The following is a 13,144-nucleotide window of genomic DNA, read 5'->3' on the forward strand; positions in this document are numbered from 1 at the left end:
CACCCTACCTTTGTGGTCTTCCTGACCAGCTAATTAGACGGGGCTTTATACATGGGGGCAGTGTGGGGTAACTGACATGTCTGCCTGTCCTGGAGTCCTGGATCCAGCCCCACCAGTCACTAACATCTGAAGCCTCAACAACCTCATCAGTACCCATGGCGGATAATAGTGGTAGCTCTCTCACGTAACTGAGGTGAGGGTTAAATGAGGTGATACTTAGTGCAGTGCCAGGCACTTACTAATACTTAATAATGTCAACAGAGGAAGAAAAAAAGGGAGAGAGGAAAGCAGAGATCTGAAGACTTTCATTTATGCTCTTAGTGATAAAGAGAGGAGGAATGGGGAAATTTGGTATCTGGTTTTTGCTCCTGCTCTGCTCGCAATAGTAAACATCAAACACCATGAAAGTTTGAGGAATTAAAAACCTAGGAGCTGAGTTATGGGCTGCGTGTGTTGTATTTTTCTTTCTTAGAGTCACCATTTTGTGAAGGCAGAAGCTTCCAGAAAGTTTACAGGCAGCTTCAAAAGTTTACAGAAGGAGCCATAAGAGCTTTTACATAGGAGATTTTAGGGGCTGTGGGGATATCTCCATTATACCCAGACATCCTGGAAATTTTCGGAATGTGGGAGCAGAGGGGAAGCTAGCTGGAGGCACACCAGACAGAGACCTCAATTTCCAGGCCATCAGGATGTCATCATACAAATGTCAGCCCCAGCTAGGTGCTTCCTGGGAGAGTCCCGCAGTCAAGGTCCTCACCCTGAAAGGCCCCATCTCGCTGCAGAGGGGCTGGCAATGTGCTCCCCTAGGAAGCACACTGGAGAAGACAGAGTCCCTGAACAGGGGCCACCTACCAACACCAGCAAAAGGAAGCAGAGACTCTGAGTGCCTCTGAGCCAAACCCTGTGACTGAAAACAGGATTATTCTCTGTAACGTCAACATGCTTTGCCACAGGAATGGAAGCATTTCAGGCCAGCAGCTGTAGTCCTTGGGTACATTTTTTGAGGACCATGAAGAGCACATTGAGAGTCAAATTGAGTGAGAATGTTAATTTCTCAGCATCCCATAGATTATAAGCATCATGCAGGCAGGGACCGTGATTGTCTTGTTGGTCATTGTGTACCCAGCACCTGGCACAGTGCCCGGCAATTATTAAGTATTTGTTAATTGAAGGTTCCTTTAATAACAAATGTTATTAAATGAATAAGTGAACAAATTTAGTAATGAGTCTGTTTCAATTTTGCCTATTTGCATTCTAGAAAGGAAGTTCCCAGAAATAAGAGATTGAGTCTCTGATTACCCCTAGCACTTGGCTCCTGGGATAGCAAATAACTTCAGTGCTAATTTCAAAATCACACCAGCTTTGACAAAGGAAAGCAGCCTGAGGACACTGGTGTCTCCCAGTAGGAGGGGGTCCTAACTTGTCTTTCCCCTCCAGCCTCCCTAAGTCCTGCCCAAGCCATACAAGTGGGAAGGATCATCTGTGCACATGGTTGGATTGTGTCCCTTGCTGCTCCCTTTCATGCCAGTTATTAAGCTACATACCTCAGTCCCAAACCCTTTTGCCAGCCAGGGCTTCTTCCTCCTGGGTCTGGGCCTAAGACTGGGCTCAGAGACCCCAGTAGCAGCCTCATTGAATCCCTTACCCACAGGGCTGAGTTCCACCTCTGCTAACATCTCCTCTGTGTTCTTCTCCTCTGTATTCCGCTTTCTCCCTTTGGTTCTCTCAGCTCTAGGGGTGGTAGCTGCATCCTGCAATTGCTACCTCCATGTCACCCTGGAGTTCTGTTACATCCTCAGTTACCAGCTTTGTAGTAGCTAACACCTCCTTGTATTAGAGTCCCTCTGACTGGACCCTGACTGAGACACTCACCATAGGTCTTCAGATGTTCCACCTGTTGGCCCCCTTCCCTCTCTTTCTTTCCAATGCCCACAAAAACCCTGTCCTGCCCACACAAACCCACTCTGAATCGAGGCTTGGAACAGATCTGTTCTCTTCTTCCCTACAGCCCGTCTTCCTCCCTGTCTCCTTCCAAGCTCTCCTGCTTTGCCTGGCTCTCTCTAATCCCAACCCTGCCCACCCCTCAATCCTCCCCCCTTCGTCTTCTCTCATCTCCTTTAGTCATCTGGCATTGCCAAGCCCCTGAGGCCATAGCAATGTGCATTATTTCTTTACAGTTATATATAAAGAAAAAATTTACAAAGGCCAGTCAGATTAACATGTATACCCCTGGGATCCCTGATCTCCTGTGGCTCTTGCCTGTTCTCAGGGGACATTTGGACTATGTTCCTTTTTCTTGCTCTTGGTCTCAAAATATATTTTGGGTTCTCACAGCCAGACTCGAAGTGCATAGGATCTGTGTCTTTTAAGTCCCTGGTCCAGCCCAGTCCCATGTGTGCTCACTGGAAGTCTCAGTAAACATCTGTAGTTGTTGATAAGATATCTTATTGAATCTAAGACACCATCAATTGTTAGATGCACTGTTATTTTTTGCACACTAAGAAAAGAATGTGTCACTTGATTGTGAGCTGCAGTCCAATTGCAGAAATGTGAAAAACCAGTGTGCTTTGTAGAACCAATGAAACATAGTATCATTGGATTGGAAAGCTCTTAGAGAGCATGGTTTTCCTTTGAGCCTGATCTTCAGGACTTAGGGCTCTTCCTGCCGCACAGTACGGCTGCACAAGGGCATATGGACAGAGGAGCAGGTTTAAAAACCAAGGGCAGGGGAGGGATGGGCAGGCAATGGATTCATGTTCAGGGCAGGCAAAAGCAGACTTTATAATATGGCTGTGCTGGGCTGTAGGTGGAAGGCAGCTACCTCAGGACAGAGAAGCACATCTTCCTGTGAAGGACATTTGTCAGAGAGGCTCACAGAGGAGCCAGACAGTTACCTGCTGCTTCAGTGATAAATGGCAACCAGCCCATTGGCTACTCACTTTACCCACTCCCACCCCACCCACTCTCTCCACTGTCTATTTGCTCCACACCTCCTCAGTGTGAGACCACAAGCTGCACCTGTTACCTTTTGCCTTTTCCGCAGGGTCCAGTTCTTCCAGAGCAGAAGCTTGATCTGTCTGGCAAAGCCCATGCTGTTGACCACGGAAGACCACTCCTAGCCCTCTGTCTATGGCTGGGGCTCACAGGCAGCAACAGGCATACATGGCACCCAGAGCACCTCCAGCTCAGGCTGCTGTGTCCTTCTCTGGCTGATTAAAGGCTAGTTTCTTCCTTCAAAGCATAATCCCTTTTAATTACACGTAATCCCTTTGTGGAGGAAAACAGGCTGACACTCCGTTGGCACCTTTTTAGGAAGACATGAGTAGCTGAGCACTAAGTGAACTGAGGTGGGGCCATTTCGTGGGAAACCAAGACCCTCAGGCTCCCTACCCCATCAAAGAGGTTTCTGGGGTTCCTGAAGGGCATGCCTTTGGGAATCTTCGACCTTTCAGTTTGGGACAAAATCTCTGTGCATAAATATAGTGCGGGCCGTGTCCTCTGAAATAGCCTGCCCTGAGCCAGCACCCAGGGATTGACATCTACTTTAAAGCCCAACTAGCCCACATGCCATATCTGAAGTCATCCCTCCCTTTTTTTTAACCCTTTATCTTGCTCCGTAGTGACTTTAGGCCAGCTATTTGCAGGCATCCCTGAGCTTAGTGGATGGCAAAGGATTTTTCTCTCTTGTGCTGAAATTGATCAACTAGTCATGGCTACCTGGAGCTGTGTTGGAAAAGTTGCTGGGACCCTCCACGCTCAGCAGAACAGGGCCTGCGACTGACCAGCCATGTCTAACGCAGTCCAGGCTTGAGGACTGGCAGCGGGTGGGTCAGCTACTGTCATTCCAGCTCACAGTGGATGGACTCGTCATTTGGAGGTGGATCCGTGATCCCAAGGGGCATCACAAACAGAAGACTTCCTGCTACTTCACCACTAGGAACTTTTAGTCTCCACCTCTTCAAATCTTACAAGTTGATTCTCTTTGAAAGACTCTAGACCCTTGAGACCTTGATAGGGTGGAGGGAGAGCCATGGAGTAGGAATGGATGCTGACTTCGTGGAGTTTGTGATCTGGTTGTAGACATGAGACATGAACTTGGATAAGTTAACGAGTGTGATGGAATCCATGAGAGCATATGGGCTATGTATGGTGGGGCTTCCAAGAGGATGAGGATGGTTTCTGCTTAGGATATCAGAAAGGCTTCTTGGAAGTGGCAGCATTAAAGCTAGGCTTTGATGAATTACAAAATAACATTTTATAGCATTTTTATGGTTTACAGACCACTTTTGCATACGTTATCTCATTATATGCTTACTACAATTTTGTGAGGTAGGCATTTACTCTGTTTTACAGGCAAGGAACCTGAAGTCTAGTGGGGTTAAATACGTTGCTCAGGGTGACACATGACAACGTTGGGTTACTAAACAAGTCATTTAACCCCCCTGCAAAGATAGGGAGGCAGGAATAACTTATCCTACCCAGGGAAACACCAAGAAGTAAAGCAGGCTGGAGTGGAGGGTATGGATGGAGGAGTGCTGAAAGAGTAGGCTAGAAAGGGAGCCAGGGATCAGACTGATGAATTGATATTATTATTGACTCAACTGAGATTTCCTGAGCACCTATGAAGTGATCTCTGAGTGGCCCACAGGTGCAGGGCACACCCCAACAGGAGCGGGCTCTGGGCAGAATCGCTAAGACATTGTTGCATGCTACAGAATATGGGTTTTATCATGCAGGAGGCTATTGGAAGTAGGTGATGAAGAGGAGGGAGAAGTCAGTTAGAATGACTGGGGTTTAGCGCTTGGCTGGCTGGATAGTGAGGTGGTGGTGCCCATAACTGAGAGGAGAATGCCAGAGAAGGGGCCAGGGGATTAGGAACAAGTGGGAGAAAAGATGGGCTCGGATTTGATATATTGACTTTGAGGTCCCTACGATGACATCTAAGTGGAGATGTTCAGCAGGCAGTTCTGGGGTGGAAACATAGATTTGGGAATCATCAGCATATAAGCAGAAGATTAAGCCCTGGGAGTGATTAAGTAGATTCCCAGGGAGGACAAAGTTGGAGAGTATGTGGGATTGCTCTGGGGAGCTACAGCTGGTGAAGAAATATGCCTCCTTCCAAATTCCCCAAGGGAAGAAAAATAGTGGTGGTCATCAGACATCAGCTTTGTAAATTGTGTCCTGTCATAGTATAAAAATATTCTATTTTTCTTTGAGTTACAACAGAAAAAGTTAAACTATGAGCACTTTGTTCAGTTCAACTGATGATACTCCAATGGCCTTGCCCCTACCTAACTGATGTTCTTGCCTGCACAAGTGTTCTTTTGATGTTGACCCTCTTTTTATCGTGCCAAAATATACACAGCATAAAATTTACCATTTTAACCGTTTTTAAGTGTATAGTTCAGTAGTGCCAAGTACATTTACATTGTCGTACAACCATTACTACTATCCATTTCCAGAAATTTTTAATCTCACCAAACTAAAATTCTATACCCATTAAACAATAACCCTATTTCCTCATCCTCCTGCCAAGCACCATTCTACTTTCTGTGTCTATGAATTTGACTACTGTAGGTACCCACCCATAAATCAAATATGATGTTCTTTTTGTGCCTAGCTTATTTCATTTAGTGTAATCTTCAAGGTTCATCCATGTTGTAGCATATGTTAGAATTCCTTCCCTTTTCAAGGCTAAATAATATTCATTGTCTATATATACCACATTTTTCTTACCCATTCATTGATCCCTAGTTATTTGCACTGTTTCCATATTTTGGCTATTGTGAATAATATTGCTATGAACATAGGTGCACAAATATCTGTTCAAGTCTCTGCTTTCAATTTTTTTGGGGGGTAAGTACCCAGAAGTGGAATTGCTGGATCAAATGGTAAATATATATTTAATTTTCTTAAGAATGACTGTTTTCCGTAACAGCTGAATCATTTTACATTCCATCTGTAGTGCACAAGGGTTCCAATTTCTCCATATCCTCACCAACACTTGCTATTTTCTGTTTTGCTTTGTTTTGTTTTATAATAGCCATCCTAGAAGGCATGAAATGGTATCTTACGGTTTTCACTTGCATTTTCCTAATGACTGGTGAGGCGGAGGCTCTTTAAATATTATAACTACACTTAGATGTGATCTCCACCCCACCCTCACCACCACTGTTCCCCCCAGGTAACTAGAGTTTTTTAAAAATTATGTCAAAATAAAAGGCTGTGTTCTTAGCTTTCTCAAATACCTCTGAGAATATGCCTAGTCAATAATGGTGCTGAGGAAGATGGGAGAAGACTAAGACGCGGAGATCACCTTCTTCCCCACAGATACATCAGAAATACATGTACGTGTGGAACAACTCCTATAGAACACGCACTGAATGCTGGCAGAAGACCTCAGACCTCCCAAAAGGCTCTTGGTGCTGCAGCCAGGAGTCAGTGCTGTGCATCTGAGGTGGGAGAGCAAACTTCAGGACACTGGTCCACAAGAGACCTCCCAGCTCCACGTAATATCAAACGGAGAAAATCTCCCAGAGATCTCCATCTCAACACCAACACCCAGCTTCACTCAACGACCAGCAAGCAACAGGGCTGGACACCCTATGCCAAACAACTAGCAAGACAGGAACACAACCTCACCCATTAGCAGAGAGGCTGCCTAAAATCGTAGTAAGTCCACAAACACCCCAAAACACACAACCAGACGTGGACCTGCCCACAAGAAAGACAAGATCCAGCCTCATCCACCACAACACAGGCACCAGTCCCCTCCACCAGAAAGCCTACACAACTCACTGAACCAACCTTAGCCACTGGGGACAGACACCAAAAACAACGGTAACTAAGAACCTGCAGCCTGCAAAAAGGAGACCCCAAACTCAGTAAGATAAGCAAAATGAGAAGACAGAGAAACACACAGCAGATGAAGGAGCAAGATAAAAACCCACCAGACCTAACAAATGAAGAGGAAATAGGCAGTCTACCTGAAAAAGAATTCAGAATAATGATAGTAAGGATGATCCAAAATCTTGGAAATAGAATAGAGAAAATGCAATAAACATTTAATAAGGACCTAGAAGAACTAAAGAGGAAACAAGCAATGATGAACAACACAATAAATGAAATTAAAAATACTCTAGAAGTGATCAATAGCAGAATAACTGAGGCAGAAGAACAGATAAGTGACCTGGAAGATAAAATAGTGGAAATAACTACTTCAGAGCAGAATAAAGAAAAAAGAATGAAGAGAACTGAGGACAGTCTCAGAGACCTCTGGGACAACATTAAACGCACCAACATTCGAGTTATAGGGGTCCCAGAAGAAGAAGAGAAAAAGAAAGGGACTGAGAAAATATTTGAAGAGATTATAGTTGAAAACTTCCCTAATATGGGAAAGGAAATAGTTAATCAAGTCCAGGAAGCACAGAGTCCCATACAGGATAAATCCAAGGAGAAATACGCCAAGACACATATTAATCAAACTGTCAAAAATTAAATACAAAGAAAACATATTAAAAGCAGCAAGGGAAAAACAACAAATAACACACAAGGGAATTCCCATAAGGTTAACAGCTGATCTTTCAGCAGAAACTCTGCAAGCCAGAAGGGACTGGCAGGACATATTGAAAGTGATGAAGGAGAAAAACCTGCAACCAAGATTACTCTACCCAGCAAGGATCTCATTCAGATGTGATGAAGAAATTAAAACCTTTACAGAAAAGCAAAAGCTGAGAGACTTCAGCACCACCGAACCAGCTTTACAACAAAAGCTAAAGGAACTTCTTTAGGCAAGAAACACAAGAGAAGGAAAAGACCTACAATAACGAACCCAAAACAATTAAGAAAATGAAAATAGGAACATACATATCAATAATTACCTTAAATATAAATGGACTAAATGCTCCCACCAAAAGACACAGATTGGCTGAATGGATACAAAAACAAGACCCACATATATGCTGTCTAAAAGAGACCCACTTCAGACCTAGCGACACATACAGACTGAGAGTGAGAGGATGGAAAAAGATATTCCATGCAAATGGAAACCAAAAGAAAGCTGGAGTACCAATTCTCATATCAGACAAAATAGACTTTAAAATAAAGACTATTAGAAGAGACAAAGAAGGACACTACATAATGATCAAGGGATCGATCCAAGAAGAAGATATAACAATTGTAAATATTTATGCACCCAACATAGGAGCACCTCAATACAGAAGGCAAATACTAACAACCATAAAAGGGGAAAACGACAGTAACACATTCATACTAGGGGACTTTAACACCCCACTTTCACCAGTGGACAGATCATCCAAAATGAAAATAAATAAGGAAACACAAGCTTTAAATGATACATTAAACAAGATGGACTTAATTGATATTTATAGCACATTCCATCCAAAAACAACAGAATACACATTTTTCTCAAGTGCTCATGGAATATTCTCCAGGATAGATCATATCTTGGGTCACAAATCAAGCCTTGGTAAATTTAAGAAAATTGAAATTGTATTAAGTATCTTTTCCGACCACAATGCTATGAGACTAGATATCAATTACAGGAAAAGATCTGTAAAAAATACATGGAGGCTAAACAATACACTACTTAATAACGAAGCGATCACTGAATAAATCAAAGAGGAAATCAAAAAATACCTAGAAACAAATGATGATGGAGACATGATGACCCAAAACCTATGGGATGCAGCAAAAGCAGTTCTAAGAGGGAAGTTTATAGCAATACAATCCTACCTTAAGAAACAGGAAACATCTCAAATAAACAACCTAACCTTGCACCTAAAGCAATTAGAGAAAGAAGAACAAAAAAACCCCAAAGTTAGCAGAAGGAAAGAAATCATAAAGATCAGATCAGAAATAAATGAAAAACAAATGAAGGAAACAATAGCAAAGATCAATAAAACTAAAAGCTGGTTCTTTGAGAGGTTAAACAAAATTGATAAACCATTAGCCAGACTCATCAAGAAAAAAAGGGAGAAGACTCAAATCAATAGAATTAGAAATGAAAAAGGAGAAGTAACAACTGACACTGCAGAAAGACATAGGATCATGAGAGATTACTACAAGCAACTCTATGCCAATAAAATGGACAACCTGGAAGAAATGGACAAATTCTTAGAAAGGCACAACCTGCCAAGACTGAATCAGGAAGAAATAGAAAATATGAACAGACCAATCACAAGCACTGAAATTGAAACTGTGATTAAAAATCTTCCAACAAACAAAAGCCCAGGACCAGATGGCTTCACAGGCGAATTCTATCAAACATTTAGAGAAGAGCTAACACCTATCCTTCTCAAACTCTTCCAAAATATAGGAGAGGGAGGAACACTCCCAAATTCCTTCTACGAGGCCACCATCACCTTGATACCAAAACCAGACAAGGATGTCACAAAGAAAGAAAACTACAGGCCAATATCACTGATGAACATTGATGCAAAAATCCTCAACAAAATACTAGCAAACAAAATCCAACAGCACATTAAAAGGATCATACACCATGATCAAGTGGGGGTTGTTCCAAGAATGCAAGGATTCTTCAATATATGCAAATCAATCAACGTGATACACCATATTAACAAATTGAAGGAAGAAAACCATATGGTCATCTCAATAGATGCAGAGAAAGCTTTCGACAAAATTCAACACCCATTTATGATAAAAACCCTGCAGAAAGTAGGCATAGAGAGAATATTCCTCAACATAATAAAGGCCATATATGACAAACCCACAGCCAATATCGTCCTCAATGGTGAAAAACTGAAAGCATTTCCACTAAGATCAGGAACAAGACAAGGTTGCCCACTCTCACCACTCTTATCAACATAGTTTTGGAAGTTTTAGCCACAGCAATCAGAAAAAAAAAGAAAATAAAAGGAATCCAAATCGGAAAAGAAGAAGTAAAGTTGTCACTGTTTGCAGATGACATGATACTATACGTAGAGAATCCTAAAGATGCTACCAGAAAACTACTAGAGCTAATCAATGAATTTGGTAAAGTAGCAGGATACAAAAGTAATGCACAGAAATTCGTGGCATTCCTATACACTAAGGATGAAAAATCTGAAAGTGAAATCAAGAAAACACTCCCATTTACTATTGCAACAAAAAGAATAAACTATCTAGGAATAAACCTACCTAAGGAGAAAAAAGACCTGTATGCAGAAAATTATAAGACACTGATGAAAGAAATTAAAGATGATACAAATAGATGGAGAGATATACCATGTTCTTGGATTGGAAGAATCAACATTGTGAAAATGACTCTACTACCCAAAGCAATCTATAGATTCAATGCAATCCCTATCAAACTACCACTGGCATTTTTCACAGAACTAGAACAAAAAATTTCACAATTTGTATGGAAACACAAAAGACCCCGAATAGCCAAAGCAAACTTGAGAATGAAAAACGGAGCTGGAGGAATCAGGCTCCCTGACTTCAGACTATACTACAAAGCTACAGTAATCAAGACAGTATGGTACTGGCACAAAAACAGAATTATAGATCAGTGGAACAGCATAGAAAGCCCAGAGATAAACCCACGCACATATGGTCACCTTATCTTTGATAAAGGTGGCAGGAATGTACAGTGAAAGTACAGTGAGAAAGGACAGCCTCTTCAATAAGTGGTGCTGGGAAAACTGGACAGGTACATGTAAAAGTATGAGATTAGATCACTCTCTAACACCATACACAAAAATAAGCTCAAAATGGATTAAAGACCTAAATGTAAGGCCACAAACTATCAAACTCTTAGAGGAAAACATAGGCAGAACACTCTATGACATAAATCACAGCAAGATCCTTTTTGACCCACCTCCTAGAGAAATGGAAATAAAAACAAAAATAAACAAATGGGACCTAATGAAACTTCAAAGCTTTTGCACAGCAAAGGAAACCATAAACAAGACCAAAAGACAACCCTCAGAATGGGAGATAATATTTGCAAATGAAGCAACTGACAAAGGATTCATCTCCAAAATTTACAAGCAGCTCATGCAGCTCAATAACAAAAAAACAAACAACCTAATCCAAAAATAGGCAGAAGACCTAAATAGACATTTCTCCAAAGAAGATATACAGATTGCCAACAAACACATGAAAGAATGCTCAACATCATTCATTAATCATTCGAGAAATGCAAAGCAAAACTACAATGAGATATCATCTCACACCAGTCAGAATGGCCATCATCAAAAAATCTAGAAACAATAAATGCTGGAGAGGGTGTGGAGAAAAGGGAACACTCTTGCACTGCTGGTGGGAATGTGAATTGGTACAGCCACTATGGAGAACAGTATGGAGGTTCCTTAAAAAACTACAAATAGAACTACCATATGACCCAGCAATCCCACTACTGGGCATATACCCTGAGAAAACCATAATTCAAAAAGAGTCATGTACCAAAATGTTCATTGCAGCTCTATTTACAATAGCCAGGAGATGGAAGCAACATAAGTGTCCATCGTCGGATGAATGGATAAAGAAGATGTGGCACATATATACAATGGAATATTACTCAGCCATAAAAAGAAACGAAATTGAGTTATTTGTAGTGAGGTGGATGGACCTAGAGTCTGTCATACAGAGTGAAGTAAGTCAGAAAGAGAAAGACAAATACCGTATGCTAACACATATATATGGAATCTAAGAAAAAAAAAATGTCATGAAGAACCTAGGAGTAAGTCGGGAATAAAGACACAGACCTACTAGAGAATGGACTTGAGGATATGGGGAGGGGGAAGGGTAAGCTGTGACAAAGTGAGAGAGTGGCATGGACATATATACACTACCAAACGTAAAATAGATAGCTAGTGGGAAGTAGCCGCATAGCACAGGGAGATCAGCTAGGTGTTTGTAACCACCTAGAGGGGTGGGATAGGGAGGGTGGGAGGGAGGGAGATGCAAGAGGGAAGAGATATGGGAACATATGTATATGTATAACTGATTCACTTTGTTATAAAGCAGAAACTAACACACCATTTTAAAGCAATTATACTCCAATAAAGATGTAAAAAAAAAAAAGCATGGTGCTGAAAACTTCGTATTTTATTCTTATAATTATCACAAATAACACTAATTGATTGGGGTAAATCTAGAAGTGATATGAATGTAAGGAATGCAGTGGTTTCAGGCTAGGACCTTACATGTGGATTGGGAATTGTGCATGGTTTGGGAATTGTGAAGTTAACATATCAACCCATATTTACCTTCAGAAGTACAAAAATTTAAGACAAATGATGAAGTTTTAAAGATTTCCTCGCTCCTATTTCTGAAGGTTGAAATGCAGTGTTATCAAGAAAGAGACATTCTGGGAGTTCCTGGTGATCCAGTGGTTAGGACTTGGTGCTTTCACTGCCATGGCCAGGGTTCAATCCCTTCCCACAAGATGCGTGGCATGGCCAAAAAAAGAAAAAAGAGAGAGAGACATTCTGTTATTTGTACCAATTATTCTGCAAAAATTCAGTAGCAAAGAAAAATAATTTATAATTTTAAAAAGTTTCTATTTGGAAAAAATACTCTGAAAAATATATGTTAAATGCGTTAGAATCACTGTAATTTTGGAGTAGAGATAAATGTGATAATGAACTAATACCAATAGATAGCCATAGTTCATTTCAAACAAGCTGAGGAAAGTAAAATGCTCCCTGAACACATCACTGAAAATATTATATTTCTTTGAAAACGGTGATTATAGGTAGGGTGGGAAGCATTGTGAATCTATGTCGTAAGCATAAAGACAGTTTTAAGACATCACAATGTAAGATAAAGGGAAAATATCTTGATTTCTAACTTTGAGTTCATTCCTACTGAATTTAAAACTAAATCACTGGCAGTTAAATCCTCAAACTCCTTCAATCATGATGAAAAACATAAATATTTCCTCAGCTTATTCAATAATATTTGATAATAGTGAAATAAGTGAGTATCAGTTTATGTAATTTTCTCCGAAAAAAATATGAAACCTGGGTAGGAGCTGCCAACAGATTGGCTGCCTAACTCACAAAGAATTTTTCTCTTCTGAGGGTGGCCCCAACGCCAAGGGAAGGGTCTACCGTAGACTAGTAAATGCTGCGGGTCCCTGGCCATAGCTGACTGGTCATGTGTGGTTTCCTGACCT

General features: G+C 41.2%; 1 protein-coding gene across 6 annotated transcripts in view; it reads right to left on the reverse strand.

Moving 5' to 3' along the window:
- Positions 1 to 13,144, reverse strand: part of ABCA4 (ATP binding cassette subfamily A member 4) — a 184,966-nt gene that overhangs the window by 154,211 nt on the left and 17,611 nt on the right. The window contains exon 1 of one of the 6 annotated variants that reach the window (XM_079915777.1): positions 3,026 to 3,106. The exons of the other annotated variants lie outside the window; for them this stretch is intronic. Within the exon in view, the coding sequence (XP_079771903.1) occupies positions 3,026 to 3,091 (66 nt within the window). The 5' untranslated portion in view covers positions 3,092 to 3,106. Of the gene's footprint in view, positions 1 to 3,025; positions 3,107 to 13,144 lie in introns of those variants that run through there. 6 annotated transcript variants of the gene reach the window in all.

Source organism: Stenella coeruleoalba, assembly GCF_951394435.1.
Source record: "Stenella coeruleoalba genome assembly, chromosome: 1".
In the NCBI taxonomy this organism is placed as follows: domain Eukaryota; kingdom Metazoa; phylum Chordata; class Mammalia; order Artiodactyla; family Delphinidae; genus Stenella; species Stenella coeruleoalba.